Genomic DNA, 19,903 nt, shown 5'->3' on the forward strand with positions numbered 1-19,903 from the left:
TTAAGTCATGTCCAACTCTTTGTGACCCCCATGGACTGCAGCATGCTAGGCTTCCCTGTCCTCTTTCACAATAAAACAGTCCCGAGCCTTTCCTTCCAATACTGTTGAAAACTCTCTCCAGCAGAGAGTAAGACAGAAAACTTTCCAATTATTCTCATAAAGCAAGCGTAACACTGATTCCAAAACTTGATGAAAGCTTTAGATAAGTATCTCTTATAAATACCACAGGGAAAATCCAAAACAAAATAGAAGCAAACAGAATTTAGAAGCACATTAAAGAATACTACATTAAGACCACACCTAAGACAATACTAGGAAATGTGCTAATATACTTACTTGATCATATTAATTGGACTGCAGAAGAATTAAATGATTGTTTCCATAGTTGGAAAAGCGTTTGACAAACTTCAATAAAATAAGAATAGATGGAAATGTCCCCAATATGACATAATGTATCCATCTCAGCCAGGCTCAGTCTCCATAAGGAAACTCAAAAGGCGTCCTGTCCCCACCAATGTAGGCAATAATCATTATCTCTATTGCTATTGATTTGTTCCAGAATTCCTGGCAAATGCAATTGGAAAAGAAATTAAAAGTATAAAAATTGAAAAGGAAAGAAAGTCTTATTATGTGCAGAAAACTTGCTTTGATTCTGGAAAACTCCACATGATTTGTTAAAAAGTGATTACAAGCCATAAAAGAGCAAGAGAACAGAGTTACATTAAAAAAAAAAAAAAACAGTATCTTTCATACACACACATACTCACACACCCAAAGTTGCATTGGAAGAAAAAAAAATGATTTCAGGTACTTTTTTAAAAAGATAAAATACTAGACATAAGCATTATAAGAATTTTTAAGCTCTACATTAAAAAAAAAAAAACTTGTTAAACTGTTGATGCACACGAAAGAAGACAACTGGAAAAGCAAGCCAAGTTCTAGAGGCCAGTGGTCCCTTTGCTCGTTTAAAAGGCTAACTTGATGCCAATGAAAATGCAGTTTCTCTTCCTTTGACAAGACAAGGCAATACTAAAATTCATGTGAAAAAATTAAAAAGACAGCCAGGAAAACTCGGAAAAAGAAGAGGAACAAAGAGAGAGATTCTCCTGGCAGATATTAAAAATATTATAACACATCGGTTATTAAAACAGTGTGAGAGTAGAAATGAAACAGACTGGACTAAGCCACAGCTGCAGACGGTCCAGATAGACTCAGGTCACGTGTAGGACTGTAGTACAGGAGAGAGAAGGCATCTCAAATCAGCCGGAAATAAATGGCCAGCCTATGGGCCGCTTACCCCATGTGGCAAGATAAACTACAAATGGATTAAAAAGTCAAATGAGAAAAGAAAAAAAATCATCCAATATATACACAACTCGGCATTTAAAAGCACAAACTATCTGATTAAAAAATGAGCAGAAATGAATAGACATTTTTCCAAAGAGGACATGCACGTGAAAAGATGCTCAGCATCGCTAATCACTGGGAAGATGCAAACCAACCACAAGCACAGTGAGAAATCACCCCACACCTGTCAGAATGACCCTCGTCAAAAAGAACATGAGTACCAGGTTGGTAAGGATGTGGCGAAAGGGAACGCTCATGCGCTGTTGGTGGGAATGCAAATGCATGAAGCCAGGATGGAAAACAATATGGAGGATTCTCAGAAAACGGAAAACAGAACTGCCCTATGTCCCAGCAATCCCACACTGGGCGCGTATCGAAAACTAGCAAAACTACTAATTCGAAAAAACACATGCCCTCCAATGTTCATACCGGTGCTGTTTACAATAGACAAGATATGGAAGAAACCTAAATGTCCATCGGCGGATGAATGGACGTTCGCTCGTGTCCATGCATGATGTGGTGGACATACATACACACAACACAATCCTCCTCGGCCAGAAAAAGAGAGCAGAGTGTCGCCCTGTGCGGCAACGCGGATGGAGCTGGAGGGCATTCCGTGAAATAAGTCGGACGGAGAAAGACAAATACTGTATGATCTCACGTGCGTGTGGAATCTAAAAAACAGGACAATCTAAAAAAATAAATAAATATAAGAATCTAGTAAGTAAATCCAAAGAGAAACAACTCACAGACGACAGGGAGCAAGCTGGTGGTTACCGGTGGGGAGAGAGTTGGGGAGAAGGGAAAAAGGGAAAAAAAGGTTATTATGGAATTACATGAAATCATGTGTGTGAAACAAATCATCGAAGGGTCAGAAGAAAACATGGAAGGCTATAATGGGGAAGGTCTTTTCATTGTTTTGATTTCTATCAAAAAGTGGATTTTAAAAATTCAGCTGCATTAAATGTGCTACATAAATACAGACGCTCACAAAACAGTGAGTCGGAAGGCGCTGCCATCCTCGTCTTGTCTTGTTCAGACAGAACTCCTTGCTCTGATAGATGAAAGCAAAGTTCACTTACAGTATCTGCCCACCTCCCTCATACAGTAAAACTAGACTTTCGTTTCCTTGTGAGATACAGCACATGGATGTGTATATGTGCGTTTCCTTATTGAAGTAGACTTGATTGACAGTGTTGTGTTAATTACTGCTGTACAGCCAAGTAATCCGGTTATACACATATATACATTCATCTTTACATTCTTTTCCGTCATGGTTTATCATGGGATATGGATCATAGCTCCCTGTGCTCTACAGTAGGCCCTTGTGGTTTATCCATCCTACATCTGCTAACCCCAGCCTCTCACTCTATCCCTCCCCCAACCCCCGCCCCCTGGAGAATCACGTCTCTTCTCTGTGTCCGTAACTGCTTCTGTTTCGGAGATGGTTCTTTTGTGTCATATTTTAGACTCCAGTATAAGTGTTAGGATAATATGGTACTTGTCTTTCTCATTCTGACGCACTTCACTTCGTATGATAAACTCTGGTTGCAGCCACGTCGCTGCTCATGGCACTGATTCATTCTACGTGGTATTCCGTTGCGTATACGCACCACATCTTCATCCCTTCGTCTGCCGGTGGACATGTAGGTTGTTCCTGTGTCTTGGCTATGGTACATAGTGCTGCTATGAGCATAGGGGTGCGTGCATCTTTGAACTACCATTCTGTCTTGATTTATGTCCAGGAGTGGGATTGCTGGTTCGCGTGGTAGCTCTGGTTTTAGTTTTCTGAAGAACCTGCATCCTGTCTTCCACAGCGGCTGCACCAACTTACTGGGCCAGCAGCAGAGGAGGAGGGTTCCCTCTTCTTTGAGATACATTTTTAATGAAGCAGTTAGTTTTCACACGATTGTGACAGGCTCTGAGAATTTTAGAAAGAGAAGAAACGTGAGCGCTCATCTGAGATGACCCCATCAAATCAGGTGGATGGAAAGTCTCATGGGCTGAACTGCACCCACTGAACAAATTTAATATTTTGAGGTGCTGACCCCCAGCGCCTCAGAATGTAGCTGTATTTGGAGATAGGCTCTTTCGAGAGGCGATTAAAGCGAAATGAGGGGGATTCCTTGGTGGCCCAGTGGTGAAGAATCCGCCTGCCAGTGCGGGGATGGTAGGGGTTTAGTCACTCAGTCGTGTCTGACTCTTTGCGACCCCATGGACTGTAGCCTGCCAGGCTCCTCTGTCCATGGGATTTTCCAGGCAAGAATACTGGCGTGGGTTGCCATTTCCTTCTCCAGTCAGTGCAGGAGATGGAACCAATCCCAGGTACAGGAAGATCGCATGTGCCACAGAGAACTAAGCCCACATACAGACCACAAAAAGTGAGCCCGTGCTCGGCAACAAGAGAAGCCACTGTAATGAGAAGCCCCTGCTCACCACAGCTAGAGAAAAGCCCTCGCAGCAACGAAGACCCACCCCAGTTGAAATAAATTGCTGTTGTTGTTTTGGTCGCTAAGTCTTGTGTGACTCTTTGTAATCCCATGGACTGCAGCACACCAGACTCCCCTGTCCTTCACTATCTCCCTGAGTTTGCTCAAGCTCATGTCCATTGAGTCGGTGACACCATCCACCATCTCATCCTCTGTCGCCCCCTTCTCCTCCTGCCTTCAATCTTTCCCAGCATCAGGGTCTTTTCCAAAGAGTTGGCTCTTCACACCAGGTGACCCAAGTATTGGAGCTTCAGCTTCAGCATCAGTGCTTTCAATGAAAATTCAGGGTTGATTTCCTTTAGGATTGACCAGTTTGCTCTCCTTGCAGTCCAAGGGACTTTCAAGAATCTTCTCCAGCACCACAGTTCGAAAGCATCAGTTCTTCTGCGTTCAGTCTTCTGTAAAGTCCAGCTCTCACATCTGTACATGACTATTGGAAAAATCATAGCTATAAATAAATAAATAAAATTATTTTTAAAATGAAGTAAAGTGGGGTCACCAGGTCAGGCCGTAACCCACTAGAGAAGAACAATGCTCCTTGCAAGCACCATCTTTTTCCCCAGACGTTGGTAAGCAACAAGGACCCATTTCCGGGTGCTATAACCAGCTTCATTTCCACCCTGAAAAATTCTCCAAAAGCAGTCATGTTCCTTGCAGCCTGCTGCTTCTTCTCACCCTTTTAGAAGCTCAAGTATTTTGAGAGAAATTTAATCCTTATGCACCAGATTCATTTATACTGAAATCATCAAAATGCTTTGTGTCTGTCTAAGGGGATTGTGGTGTTCCTTTTATAGACCCATCTAAGCCATTTTTGCTTTGAATCACGTTTCGGCAGCTATAAATGAATTCAGACCCTCTCCTGTCCCCTGCATCCCGTTCTGTTTCATTGTGAGAACACTCAAAGTCAAGAAAAGTGCTAAATTTGGCCAAACGAGTTTTGCCCTCGTCCCCTACTGAGATTGACTTGCTGCTTATGGAAGAGGTTGCAGGAGGTTCCGTGGGCTCCTGGGACCTGGGGGGCTTACCTGTCCTGTGGCCATGGAGTCCCCTGGTCTGGATTACGAACAAGGCAGAGACCCCAGCCTTGGGGGTCTCTGGGGGCAGCGGAACCCTTCATTCGGAGGGCACATTCCCCACTCCTAGCCTGAAAAACTGCCTGGTGTCTGGCCCAGCGCTTCTCAAACGTGGCTACGTCTCAGAATCACCTGGAAGCTTTAAACAAACCCAAGTGGATTCAGCTGGTCGGCCAGTGGGTGGCCTGCCCTCTTCTCTCAAAGCTGCCCCCGATGCCCCTGCAGGTGAGAGCTGCCTGCACAGTGCCATGCACGCAAGGAGTGCCTGACAGAGACACAGGCGGGAAGGTTCCGAGGCATGAGGCTCGGACAGCCCTGGGAAAGAGGCCAAGGGCCTGGACCTCTGGAGCATGGCTCTCCCAGCCTCTGCCCGCGGTCCCCACCCACAGGGAAGGCAATGGGGAGCCTCCTCTGGCCACTGGGGTTGCCTCCTTGGCTCCACACTCCTGTCCAGCCTGCGGGGGCCGGGGTGGCCACGGTACCCCTTTAAGTGTCTTCTTGCCTCCTGGACTTTTAACCTGTGTCTCCTCAGCTGGATGTCGATTCCCAAAGGCAGGAACTGTGTCTCTGAGCCACTCGTCCTCCTAGGGGACAGCGTGGGGAAGTGGTCTCCAGGACAAGAATGAAGATGGAGGACTCGGCTGGTCCCAGAGACCTTGGAGAGTCATTAAAAGGCATAAAACGGAGGCTGACATCATGCAGTGGACTGTCAAGGGGGTGAATGGGAGAATGCGGGAAGCACTTAATGTGGAGCCAGGCAAACCCGCCACAGCCCCCTGCAACCCTCAGACCATCGGCATCCACCTGTCCTGGCCGACGGCCAGACCACCAAGGAGACCAAGATCCATCTGCTACCAGAAGAAGCCAGAGGTTCTTCCCTTAGTGGCAGCAGGCTGGCACCTCCACCCCCGGGGAGCGGTGACCAGTGGAGGGGTAACGGGTACCTGCCAAGTCTGCCTAAAATTCGGGGACCCCGGAGTGGTCCTCACGTCTCCCTCCAGCCCTGAGGCCCGGCTAGCTTACAGCACAGCCTGGCCACCACACGGGTCCTCTCGGGACCACTGACTCAGCCCTCCACCAGCTTTATCACAGACGTTTCCCTTCAATGACAAGTGGGCCCTAATGTGTCCCAGATCCGGCGACCACCAGACCCTAGGGAGGCAGGTGGGGGTGGGGCACAGAGCCAGCCTGCCCAGTGACTCTCCGACTTGGGGCCACCAGGTGAGGGGTGCTGTGACCGGCCTGGCCCTCTCCAGCACCTGGTTTTAACCACCATCCCCAGAGGCAAGGGACAGGCCCTGGCTCCACCTGGGGGTCCAGCTTCTGGGTCCCCTCCTCTGGGGCTGCAGTAGGAAGAGGACCTGTCAGGTTGGGCCTGAAACTGGCCCCCCAGGTGAAGATGGAGGGGATGCTACCTGCGGGGCTGCCCACAGTCACCTCAATTCCTGCTGTGGTCTCAGATTCCGGCTGGGAAAGCCCAGCCCAGCCCCAGGCTCCAGCATGTGACTCTGAGTCTCCTCCAGGACTGGGTTCGGCTTGCACACAAATCCAGGTGCGTGGAGGCCACTCCCGCCTCCCAACCGGAAGCCCTGGTGATGGGAGAAGGGATGGGAGGCCCCCCCAGCATTGTGCCTTCTCTGCCTAGGCAGACTGATCACCTTGTCCTCTGTCCCTGGGACAGCATCTCTCCAAAGGGTGGTTCCAGCCCACAGCCTCTGTGAGCAGGATGAAGGCTGATTCACAAGATACATCAGTCTGCTCGGCTGCAGCAACAGTCCCACACACGGTCCCTAATCAACGGCATTTATTTCTCCCAGTCAGAGGCTGGAATCCCAGACCCAGGTGTGGGCACGGCTGGTCCTCCTGAGGCCTCTCTCCTGGGCGTGCAGACAGCCGCCTCCTCCCCCTGTCCTCACAGGGTCGTGCCTCTCTGTGTGTGTTTGTGTCCTGACCTCTTCCTATAAGGACCCCAGTCCTGTGGGATCAGGACCCACCCTAGTGACCTCATCTTAACTTGATCATCTGCAAAGACCTTGTTTCTGACTAAGGCCACACCCAGGTCCTGAGGGTTATGACCCCCACATCTTCTGGGGGACACAGGTCTGTGCAAAGCACAGCCTAAAGTAGATGGACTCTACGGGTCCGTCCCTCCAGGCCAGGAGATGCACTGCCCCGCACCCACCCCGGGGAAGCTGAGCAGGAAGCAGGCCCTGCCCTCGCACTTGCCCGTGCGCTTGTGGGTGAGGGAGCCATGCAGGATTCTTCCTCTCGCCTGCTGGTCGCTCCAGGCAGATGCAACCAGAGGCCAAGTGTGCAGAACTGACCACACCTGGCCAGAATTTTTTCAATTGTTTACTACTGTTGTCCCTGAGTCAGGAAGATCCCCCTGGAGGAGGGCATGACAACCCCGTCCAGTATTCTCGCCTGGAGAATCCCATGGACAGAGGAGCCTGGCGGGCCTCAGTGCCTGGGGCCACACAGAGCCGGACACGACTGAGTGACAGACGCTTGTACTTGTTGTTATCGTGATGCAGCCACCGTTCCTCTGTTCAGAAAAGAAACAGCCTCGAGCCCCTGTCACTTCTGATCTTGGCGTAAGTACAGGTGTCCCCCAGCTGTGAGCACTGGGCCCTGCCCCTGGCACCTGCCCCTGGCACCTGCCCCTGGCACCGTGGGCAAACACCCACTGAGTCCTGGTCTGACAGAGAACTTCCCCAGGAGTCCGACCAGGGAGATGGGACCTTTTCAACAGGTCACCTGAGTCCCACAGCCCTGACCCTCAGCTTGGATGACCATCCCGCCCCGACGAGGAGCTTCAGAAAGGAAGACTGCGACTCTCCTCCCCCGGCAGCACAGCCCTCCTCGTTCCTGCTGGGGGGCCACCAGTGGCCCCCAGTCACAGTCCCAGCGTCAAGTCTGGGAAGCTCTGGTCAGTGGTTACTCATCCCCCTCGCCAGGCCCTGAGGGCCACTGGCTGGACAGTGAGGTGTTCACAGGTGGGGTTTATACCCTGTGGTGCAGCCCCTCCACATGGAGGGGAGAAGTAGGTACTGGAAACCTTGAGGGCGGGGCTTAGGAAGATATCTGTGTCCACCTGGTCAAAGCCTGCAGGGACCTCTGGACCCCTGGACTCTCTTGGGACTCACAGGCAGGCGGAAGTGGGGGGCACCGCCCCTCTGCCCAGAGAAGCACCCTGGACTCCAGGCCCAGGAGCCAGAGGCCTTGGGGACTGGCTGGTCGTGGAGGGGCCCCAAAGCATGCCCACCCCAACCACTGGTCTCCTGCAACCAGAGACGAAGACCCTGGTGGAGAAGCCAGGGCGGCAGGCAGCCTCCGAGCTGGCCCGGGGGTCCGGGGGCTGCCTGGTGTTTGTGCTTTTGTGTAGGTCGCTCCCATGGAGAGCAGGATGTGCTGGAGAGGCCGGGTCCTCCCTGGGATCCTCTCCCCGGGGCAGCCGGCCGCCACATTGTGAGGATGCTTGCGCAGCCTGTGGGGAGGCTCGGGGTGAGGACATGAGGCTCCTGGAGGTGGCTCCCCCGGCCCCGCCAAGCCTTCAGATGAGGACGCTCCAGCCACACCTCAAGTACAATCTCACGACAGACCCGGGGTCAGGGCCACTCACCTGGAGCCCCTCCCCAGTTCCTCCCCCTCAGGAACTGGGAGAACGAAAGTGTACTCCTGCCTTCAGACGCTGCGCTTGAGGGGTCCTTTGTTACGCAGCACTAGGGAACTGACGGGCTTCCCTGGTGACTCAGGGGTAAAGAATCTGCCTGCCAATGCAGGAGATGCTGGTTCGATCCCTGGATCAGGAAGATCCCCTGGAGGAGGAAATGGCAACCCACTCCTGTATTCTGGCCTGGGAAATCCCATGGACGGAGGAGCCTGGCGGGTCACAAAGAGTCAGACAAGACTTAGCGACTAAACAACAGCAACAAAAGGTAACTGATACCCGCATCGAGGTTTACAAGCTCGGGATCAGGGAGTGAAGTCTGGAGGCTTGGAGGCTCTGGTCAATTCAGCTGTACAGCCCTGGGTCCTGGCCCGGAGGCGGGCACCCACAGCCAAGGTTCCCAGAGGAAGCCGCAAGTTATGAAACAGGATTTCAGGCAGGGCAAAATGCTCAGAGAGGACAGAAAGAGCAGTGACTGGGCATCTATGCCCCTCCTTCACTGCCTGCCAGCGTGGACAATTCCAGTGAGGTCGGCCAAGCCAAGACCCAGGTCTTAGACCCCAGGTCTAGTGCTATGACCATCCAAAGTTATATCTGATTATATTTGACAGCTGGTTGTTACCAAGTCACTGGCTCACTCCAGCTAGGCACTGGAGAATAAATCCCATTTTCCAGAGTTGAAAACTGAGAACAGAACAGTTAATTAAGTACCTAGAAGTGAGAGACAGAGACAGGTGTTCCTGGGGGTCTGGGTGCGGTGGAAGTGCAGCAAGGTCGGGGGGACCAAAGTGCCTTCCTCCACCCAAGGCACATCGCTCCCTGCGTGAGAGGACCTCGGCCAACCTGCATGACTTCAGCTTCCCTCAGATGTAGGTCCCAGGAGAGACCGAGCCAGCCTGTCCCAGGTCCCACATCCTCAGCATCTGCCTGCAGGCATCTACGCAAGGCGAAGAGGAGCGGCTGACCACAGGCAAGGAAACAGGTTAAAGAAGCTGGAGATGGATGTGGAGATGCTCATTCAGACTGAAAGAGCAAAACAAATACCGTGTAATAATGCATGTATGTGGAATCTAGAAAATGGTACAGAAGATCTTACTTGCAAAACAGAAATAGAGACACAGATGTAGCGAACAAATGAATGGACACTGAGAAGGGAAAGGGGGGATGGGATTAATTGGAACTGACATATATATGTTATTGATATTGTTGCTGCTGCTGCTGCTGCTAAGTCGCTTCAGTCGTGTCCGACTCGGTGCGACCCCATAGACAGCAGCCCACCAGGCTTCCCCATACCTGGGATTCTCCAGGCAAGAACACTGGAGTGGGTTGCCATTTCCTTCTCCAATGCAGGAAAGTGAAAAGTGAAAGTGAAGTCGCTCAGTCGGGTCCGACTCTAGTGACCCATGGACTGCAGCCTACCAGGCTCCTCCGTCCATGGGATTTTCCAGGCAAAAGTACTGGAGTGGGGTGCCATTGACTTCTCCTGATACTGTTACTAATAGATGACTAATGAGAGTCCACCGCACAGCCCCAGGAACTCTCCCAACGCTCTGTGTGACCTAAATGGGAAGGAAATTAAAGAAGAGGGGATGCACACATACGTACAGCCGATTCACGTGGCTGTGCAGCGGAAACTAACACAGCGTCGTGCAGCAGCTGTACTCAACTAAAAATTAATTTTAAAAAAGGAGAACCTGGAGATGCCAAGAAGGGCTGGGTTCAGCCCACCCTGCAGGGGTGTGAGCAGCCCTGCCGAAGGGGTCCCAGGTGACCGTGATGCGCCGGCTCTCAGTGGCGGTGGACGCCTCCCTCGGAGTTCCCAGTCCTCCACCTTCCACACACCTCTGCCTCTTGAAACGAGATCCCACAGGCCATCTAAGCCTTCAGATGCCTGTAATTCCTTGGCTAATGCTTAGCTTAATTAAGACATTGACTTTAATGGCATTCTCACCGATTACTTTACGAAATGGCAGGTCTGTAAGAGGATATTTCCTGGTGAGCGGGGATATCAGGATGAAATCTCCAAGTCATCATTTCAACACAGGAAGTTATCGGCTACCTGGGGCAGCGCTGGCCCGGCCACACAATTGGCCCGCTGTTCCGAGCGTTATTTAAGAGGCTGAGGCATCTACGTCCCCCAGCAGCCAGTGAGGGGGGAGAAAGGATCAGTTGAGGAGGTTAGCTCTGCCTATGGGCCTTCTCGATGTTTGCTTTGCTTTGATGCAAAGGAAAAGTAAGCGCTATACGTTTGAACCCATGGCTTTATCTTTGCCAGACTTCTGTCGTGCCTTCTGGTCGACTTTAAAAAAAAAGTCGTCTTAGGTTCAACTTGCATTTCTCCCTTTCTTTCTTTGTCTGTCTTTATTCCCTTTAGTTTTAAAAAAAAATAAACAGCATATTTTCATAACATTAAGAGACCAGAATGTTTGAAACTCAGCGGTCCCTCAGGAATGAGGCCACCACGCAATTGCTATTAGAACGCAGGAATCCACTAACATCTACAGGCACACCAGCCATCCACCTGATGGTTAGGACTGGGGGACAGGGGGATGGGAGACTGTTCTGTAAGGAATCAAATGCACGGTTTCTCAAATGACTCTAACAGGAGGGGGGTCTACCGCTTTGTTCAGGATAGAATCCCTTTTATTTTTTTGGCCATGTTACAAGCCGTGTGGGATCTTAGACCCCCGACCAGAGATCGAACCCATGTCCCTGCTGCAATGGAAGCACAGAATCCTAACCACTGGACCTTCAGGGAAGTCCCCACATCATATCCTCTTTTTCAGCCTGCAGCTCCGTTGCCAGAAAGAACAGTCTGATGGGAGCAGAAAGTGAATACGTCCCCAAGCTGACCTATGGGAGTGCGTGAGGGGGCTCTTCCAGGGTCCCTGTCCATCATCAAAACAGGAGCCCTGTCAGAGCTGGGCTAGCAGCCCCCCACCTGCTCTCCATCCCCAGAGTTCCAGATGGATTCAGCAAGAGGACGCATCAGTGGTTCGTGTCCTTTATTAACCAGACAGGCATTGAGCGTCCATAGCAGGAAGAGGCGCTGCTGAGAAGGCTCAGAACACTGCTCGTGAATCTCACAGGATGTCGGCTTTGGAGAGGGTGGTTCCCAAGGCAGATCTCACCACGTGAACCTCTCCCTGCCTGCGCTTGGTGCCAGATTCAGACACAGCACCACTCCTGCATGCTGAAGCACGTGACCATCCTCCAGCAGGCGGTGATGATGGTGACGAAATCAGGAGGGCTTCCCTCAAACCCACAGTGGATGGAGCTGGCCACCGAGGACAGGACCACCTCTGACAAACTGGGGAGGAAGAAAGCCTGCCGTTAGTCATCCTCCTCCTCACTCTGCGTACCCCTGGGCTCCACGCCCCACGAGGAGGAAGGACCTTGCCGCCTCCCCCACAGCTGACGCTGTCCAACTTCTCACTTCCTTGGCCTCTGGGCAGCGGGCTCCTCTGCAAAGATGCACAGTCCACTTATATACCCAGTCCCCTCGGATTTATTCATCAGGTTGAAATCACCTCTTTTTTTCCTTTTCCTTTATAGGATTCAGAGTTATGTTGTTTATTCTAAAGGTTAAAAAGAAATCAAGATCATGAAAAGTTTATAAAAAGCAATCAACTCTGTGATGTTTAACATAATTTCCATAGCTCAAAAGCCACTCAGAAGACCTTTAGAATCCAAAAGCAAAGAATGAGAAATCACCTCTTTTTAATAAAAGCCCAAGGAGAGGCAATGGAAGTAGCTCTCTGAATGCAGAAGTTGGTCCAGGGCTGGCCCACATGGGTTTTCTCATAGCCCCTCTTGCAGATGGCATCATAGACCCAGTTGACATGAGTCTGAGCAAACTCCTAGAGATAGTGAAGGATAGGGAAGCCTGGCATGCTGCAGTCCATGGGATCACAAAGAGTCAGACACAACTTAGCAACTGAACAGCAACTCTCGCAGGGTCCCTGCCACGTGCCAGGCTGGGGGCGGGGGGCAGGCCAGAGAGACCAGGGGCAGCAGTGTAGCTTCATCCTCAATTTGCCCCCTTTCAGTAGCTCTGCCCACACCCCACCCTCACCACTGCAGACCTCCGTGGTCAACCCACAAACGCAGCCACTCTGTCCCCTCAAGCTCACTGCACCTCTGGGAAGCGTGGGCACCCACTCAGGTCCCCCAGGAGCTCGGCTGCCAGGAGCACCTCCAGCCTCTGATGTTGGTTGTTCAGGCAGCTCCTGGTCCAGTTGTTGCTGCTGTTGTTGCTCAGTCGTGTCTGATTCTTTTCGACCCCATGGACTGCAGCACACCAGGCCTCCCTGTCCTTCACTGTCTCCCAGAATTTGCTTAAATTCATATCCTTGAGTCAGTGATGCCATCCAACCATCTTATCCTCTGTCATCCTCTTCTCCTCCTGCCTTCAATCTTTCCCAGCATCATGGTCTTTTCCAGTGAGTCAGCTCTTTGCATCAGGTGGCCAAAGTATTAGAGCTTCAGCTTCAGCCTCAGTCCTTCCAAAGAATACTCACGGTTGATATCCTTTAGGATTGACTGGTTTCATCTCTTTGCAGTCCAAGGGACTCTCGAGAGCCTTCTCTAGCACCACAGTTCGAAAGCACAGATTCATCAGTGCTCGGCCTTCTTTATGGTCTAGCTCTCACATCCGTACTTGACTATGGGGAAAACCTTAGCTTTGACCTGGTCCTCAACCCCATGGGAGCCCTGGCTAAGAACATCACGCTTTGGCCATCCTGGGAAACCACAGCCAGTGTCCGGCTAACCTGGTGGGGGGTGTACAAAAAGCCCCCATGGTGGCCTCAAGAGGCATCGTCTATTGGTGCCACATCTGACACCCCAGAGGTCCATGAGGGCCCAGGCTGAGGCCAGTCTCCGGCTGAGACCACCACCTCACTGAGGCTTGCCCCCTGCCCCATCCTGCCTCCTTCACTTCCTTTAAGAGACCTCCCTCAATAAATCACGTGGATCCCAGCCCTTACCTCAGGCTCTGCATCCGGGAAACCTGACCCAAGACCCTGCCCTTTTGTGTCTCTGGCTTTGCTGTCTGTATAACATCATGAAAGGACCACCTTCCCTTTGTCAGGGGCCAAATTGTCTCCCCCAAAGAGCCCTGTGTTGGGGTCCTGACCCAGCACCTCACGATGTGACTGTATCTGGAGCTGGGCCTTTCAAAAAGTGATTAAGGTAAAAATGAAGTCTTTTGGGCGGGCCCTAGTCTCATAGAGGTCTAGTGGCCCTATAAGAAGAGGCGGTCAGGACACAGACACACTCAGAGGGACGACCCTGTGAGGACACGGGCAGGAGATGGCCGTCTGCACGCCCAGGATGGGGCCTCAGGAGGACCGGCCTCACCCACACCCGGGTCTGGGGTTCCAGCCTGCAGCCCCTCTGGCTGGGGTGCTTTGAGACAGCAGCCTGAATAAACTCACAGAGTCTTCCTCTCACTGAGTTTCCATTTATCCTTCAGAACCCATCTGAAATCTCATCCTAGTTTCTGAGACAGAAGAAATCATTTATCCGAAACGTTTTCGTGCTTCTGTGCGTGTGTCAGTGTGCGCTCAGTTGCTTCAGTTTTGTCTGACTCTTTGCGACCCCAGGGACTGTAGCCCACCAGGCTCCTCTGTCCATGGGATTCTGTAGGCGTGAGTGGGTTGCCCTTTCCTCCTCCAGGGGATCTTCCTGACCCAGGGATCAAACCCGCATCTCCTGTGTCACCTGCATTGCAGGTGGATTCTTTACTACTGAGCCACTGGGGAAGCCCACCTCTCTTTATGTATATATATGCACATATACATATATATACATGCACATATATCTTATCCTCACTTGCGTTACAGTAGTCACATACACTCCTCTCCCTCCCAGTGCAGATTTTGTGATTTAATTTATCCATCCATCCACCCTAGTAAATTCTCCATCCATGTCTGTCGAGCTAAAACGGCCTGGGATTGAGTTTCTCGAGTCCGCAGGCCGGCCACCTCCCTCCTCCCCCGCCGCCCAGCGCAGGGGCGCCCCTGATGGTATCACGGACCTACACGAGGTGCAGGACAGGCTCAAACACCGGCTCCATTCAGACGGCCCTAGGGACACAGGCTGGAAACTTAAATTTCTTCCCATGCGGCCCAAGTCTTCCTGGGAAGTCGCTGACTGAACACACCTCGCCGGATAGATTAGAGATGAAACTGAGCGGCCGGATCGGTCTCGGTTTCCCGGGGGGCCCCTAATCTGCAGGGCCGGCTTCCCTCGACATCGCCCGCAGGAGTGCGGCTGCTGGGCGGCTCACCCAGAGGTCGGCTGTCCGATATGGCCGAGCCAAAGCTATCTGTTAGGCAGACAACCTGTGTGTGTGTCAGGATCCGCAACCATCATCCTTGATGCTGGGTTTTTTCTTCCTCGTTGAAATGGATCTTTTGAGAGCCAGTCAAGGGGAAAGAATGTGGAAGGATGGAGTGCAGTGGGGTACCTCCATGAAAGAGGCGCTTGATTATATGGGAAACATTAAAAACAGGGAGTTTTCCCTTTTACCACTCATTTCCTTCAGTTACCTATAAATTTCACTGTCAGAGAAACTACCCATCTGTTTTCCTGAAGAAGCGGGTAGAAAACATCCAGAGTGCAGCATATTTACCACAAATGTTCCCCATTGTCAGGAGCTGAGTTTTTGAAGTACATGTACATGCCTCTCTCCCTGCCCCCACCCCCCTAAGAATACTAAGAGCTGCTTTGCATAAGCCGCCGGTTGGGCAGACGGGGAAGGCGAATGCAAATATCATAGGATGGATTATGATCGCCCGGCCCTTGCCTTATGGACAATAGATTTCTCGACAGACCCAACATCAGCGACAGCCAGGTTGCATTTTCAAAAGGACTTTTGTGCATTTTTTTTTCTCCTTCTTAGTACTTAGGAGTCCCCGAAAAGACATCAAAACCGTTTAGTGCAGATATTCAGAATAAATGAAACTCTTTTTTTTTTTTTGCCCTTGTCGGTTGCCTTTGTAATAACGGTCTCCTTATGTGTTTGGATACTTATGTAACTTAAGATGAAAAGACATCTTATCGCCTCCAAGCAGAATGATGGGAAATTAGCGGCATACCTGCAACTCCAATTTGCCTGGGACGGAGTCCATTCCAGACCATGGGAAAGGGGCGCATTTGCTCCGTGGGATCAATCTCACGCCTTCCAATATTTCCATACAACGACTTTTCCTAAAAGCATGTAAAAAAAATACCTTGGCTAACTGGTTTTGTTAATGAACATGAGAGGAAGGTGGTCATGGAGAGCCACGGAGGGTTTGCCCAAGAATTTAAGTAACTGGTTTTGGAGTAGATTTGTTGAAATTTTCATGTCCCTCACTGATTTCGCGACATTAAAATGAACCAGGCAAGTCAGGGTGGAAAACAGAAAAGTCGAGATCAAAGTCTCCAAGCAAGTCGGCTCATCTTAAAGGGCCTCAGATGACCCTGCGATGAAATGGGTATAATTATACCCAGTACATCAGGTCGCTGTGAAGCTTAATGACAACCTGAAAGTGTTCTGAGATCCTCAGATGAAAATAGACCACAAACACAGTGTTATTACAGAATTCAAAAGGATGCTTTCCTTTCTGCAATAAAACGCCGTGGGCACCGTCTGAACTTTGTCCCTTCTGGCCCTGACAATTCCCTCCATGTCCGAGTCTTCACCACACCTGCTTCTCAACCCCTTTAAAGTCCTTTGATTTCTGTGGGCCTCTTCACATGCCCCAAGACAATGGTCTTTCATTATGAATACGCTCCTTAGCAACAGTCTCCAGGAAGGAAAAGATATCTCTGCTGCGCCCAGTGGATTCTTACTCATTTCTCCATCATCAACAGCATCATCCTGGGGGTGACTGTGGTACCCACCACACCTGACTTGGATTCTACCAGATCACAACGGCCTTTCTAAAGAGCAGCCAGGGAGAGGTCTTGGGTTTGCCTCTTTTATTTATTCTTTTTTGCTGTAATCAAGGAGAAAGACTTGACTGATCGTAACTAAACTTGGTCTCTAATAAACGGATGCCTGCTACACATATTTTTGTTTCCCCTTTGGATCTGCCATCTTCAAAACACAATTTTCTTGTCCAGATTATGTCCATCGGCAAGAAAAATGGATGGAGGACCCTGTGAAGCCCCTGGGCTCACCAGTACATGAAGCAGTTACATAACCCTGCTAAGCCACTTTCTCAGGGGTATTATGTGAAGTTGAATATTTTTTATTTCTAGACACTGAATGCACTGCAATGGAAAAGACCCTCATCTCCATGAGGTGGTCCCCTGCTATCCCCTCTTAGAGGAGGGAATGGCAATCCCCTCTTGCCTGGAGAATCCCATGGACAGAGAAGCCTGGCGGGCTACAGTCCATGGGGTTACAAAGAGTCAAACACAACTGAGAGACTAACACACGCTATCCCCTCCATCCAGAACACTTCACTCCTGATGGTCACCTGACTCCCTCCTCTTTCTCATCAGAGCTGCACACAATGCCTTCTGGCCTCTCTAGCTTCCCCCAACCCCACTGTCTGTCTCCCTCCACTGGCTCTTGGGATCTCTTGTTGTTCAGTCGCTCAGTTGTGTCCAACTCTTTGCAACTCCACGAACTGCAGCACGCCAGACTTCCCTGACTTTACCATCTCCCAGAGCTTGCTCAAACTCATGTCTATTGAGTCTGTGGATGATGCCATCCAATCATCTCATTCTCTGTCACGCCCCTCTCCTTTCCTCAGTCTTTCCCAGCATCAGGATCTTTTCTGATGAGTCAATTCTTTGTATCAGTGGCCAAAGGATTGGAGCTTCAGCTTCAGCATCAGTCCTTCCAATGAGTATTCAGGGTTGATTTCCTTTAGAATTGAACGGTTTGATCTCCTTGCTGTCCAGGGGATTCTCCAGAGTGTTTTCCAGCACCACAATTCAAAAGCATCAGTTCTTCAGCAGTCAACCTTCTTTATGATCCAGCTCTCATGTCTAACCTTCATCTGTCAGTTTCCCCCCTCCATCGGACAGAGGATCAGCCCACAGAATGTTGACTTCCCAGCACTTCCAGATAGTGTGTGTGAGGGCTAAGCACACACCCATGGCAGTCCTCAGAGGAGCTTAGGGGCAGGAAGCAAGAGGCATGTTCAGCACGTACCTCCAGCGAGGCACCGGGTGTGGGGGGTGGGGGCGGCGGTGACAATGAGAAATGGCTCTCCTACTCCAGCCTTTGTTCTTGAACCCAAGAATTTCAACTTTGGGGGTCACAGCACCATATCTGGCTATTGATTGGGTGCACTGATGGGTAGCTGAGTCGTTCACAGGATGCTCTTGTATTCTCCTAGCCTATCTGCTTCTGACTGATGAGAGTAGGTCCTAAGACCAGTACACCACAAGGCCGTGTGTTCAATGTGGTATCTCCCCAGCTGTAAAATGACTTCTCAATTCAAGGTGTGCAGTCAGACCTCGGGGATGGATTCTATAAGCCCTTTGATGGATGCTGGGAAGCACTGTGAGCAGAGGAAGCAAAACCCATACCAAGAGTAATGGCAGTTCCAGAAAAGACAAACTGCTGTTCTACCCAGATTAGAAGGGCTTCCCTAGTGGATTAGCTGATAAAGAATCTGTCCGCAATGCAGGAAAGATGGGACTAGGGTTCAGTCCCTAGCTCAGAAAGATCCCCTGGAGAAGGGAACGGTTACCTCCTCCAGTATTCTTGCCTGGAGAATTCCAGATTAAAAGAGGGTGATGGACTCAACCTGCCGCTAAGGGGCCCACTGGTGCTCTCAAGGCAGGGTGTCACGTTGAAGGGTCATCATTTGTCTTGGTTGCTGAAAGTTTGGGTGTCCAGCATGGGTATTGGTGTCTATGGGCCACTTAACATGCCCCAAGACCATAGTCATTATTTCTGAACACTCTCGTAGTAACGTAATTTCCAGGAAGAAAGAGGTATTTTGCTGTCTCCTGTGGATTCTTGTTCATTACTCCATCATCAATAGCATCATCTGGGGATGACTGTGGTCATCCAAAGAGAGCAGCCAAAGAGAGATTTGGGGTTCATCATCTTTGATTTATTCTTTTGTGCCATAACCAAGTAGAAAGACTGACCATCATCTCCAGGACAGGTCATCCCACTGACCTGGTCCCTGCGGGCCTGAACTATGGGACAGGCCCCCTGAAGGCCAGTTGGCATCCACACACTTTTACCCACTGCTGTAGGTCCATCTCCAAACTAAGTTGTTCCCGATCTCCTAATATTGTTCCTTTTAGGCTCCTAACCCATAAGACAAGCCGTTTGCCCATGTCCAGGCGTCTGTGGATTTTCCTGCTTCTGGGTACTTTTCTATGTACAGTGGATGGCCAGTGTGCTGCCTGAGGGATGCCCCCACCGCCCCTGCTGTCTTTCAGGGTTACTTCTCAGAGAGGACGTGATGCAAAAAGAGTCAGTCTTCAGCCAGCTCATGAGAGGCACTTCAGCTGCACAGCCACCTGGAGTGCCCCGGCCAGGTGCTCCAGCCCTGTTGGAACCTACTAGCATCTCACAAGCTGTTCTTCAAACCGCCAGTGGCTTCTATATTGTAGAGAGCACATCTTGGGGCTTCCCTGGCAGCCTAGTGGTTAAGACTCTGCACTTCCAACAGAGGGGGGCACAGGCTCAATTTCTGGTCAAGAAACTAAGATCCTGCATGCTGCACAGTATGGCCAAAAAAAAAAAAAGAAAAGAAAAATTTCTAGAAAGAGCATGTCTTCACTCAAGAACCCCACAGGTCTATGCTGAGACGTTCCTGGAGAGGTTTTCTGCACTCTCCACCTGTGCAAGCCTTCATCACCTTATCTGGTGGATCGCAAGCCACTAGGGACAGAGAAACTTACACTCCAGGCTCTGCCTGCCACCGAGCCCTCTAAGACCTGCTCTGGGTCTCACGTGAGATAGAAAGCCTTTCAAACCACTCGATAAGCTGGTTAGAACAGAATTCCTGAGAGTGCTATTGATTTCCACCTCCCCCCAAGCCCAAACAACTTTAAGTTTTGTGCTTCTTTCCTGCTAGCTGTAGAAGATGTAGGATGGGCAGCAAATGGTTCTTTGCTTTAAAGGGAAGCCCCACGGGCCCTGGACACTGGGTCCCTGCTCATTTCATTGGCATGCAGCCCTTTATATTGTCAGAAGTCTCTTTCTCACTTTCTGCATACTCTATGCTCCATGCTCACCACTTCCAATTCACATGGGTTATCAGTACAGAAGACCAGCCTGATCTATAGAATATCAGGATGACTATGGTCCCTATGAGGTGTCTTGTTGTGAGAATAGGAGAGTTAGCTCCAGT

The 19,903-nt window shown here is 50.5% G+C and overlaps 1 protein-coding gene across 2 annotated transcripts in view; it reads right to left on the bottom strand.

The window, feature by feature from the left end:
* Nucleotides 1-11,552: 11,552 nt before the first annotated feature.
* Nucleotides 11,553-19,903, bottom strand: part of LTO1 (LTO1 maturation factor of ABCE1) — a 67,341-nt gene continuing 58,990 nt past the window's right edge. The window contains exons 4-5 of one of the 2 annotated variants that reach the window (XM_061407290.1): nt 15,683-15,794; nt 11,553-11,889 (exon numbers count right to left, since the gene is read on the bottom strand). In XM_061407290.1, coding sequence (XP_061263274.1) covers nt 11,836-11,889; nt 15,683-15,794 — 166 coding nt within the window. In that variant the 3' untranslated portion in view covers nt 11,553-11,835. The remainder of the gene's footprint in view (nt 11,890-15,682; nt 15,795-19,903) is intronic. The other variant, XM_061407291.1, reaches the window with a different exon arrangement.

Source organism: Bos javanicus, chromosome 29, assembly GCF_032452875.1.
Source record: "Bos javanicus breed banteng chromosome 29, ARS-OSU_banteng_1.0, whole genome shotgun sequence".
Classification (NCBI taxonomy): Eukaryota; Metazoa; Chordata; class Mammalia; order Artiodactyla; family Bovidae; genus Bos; species Bos javanicus.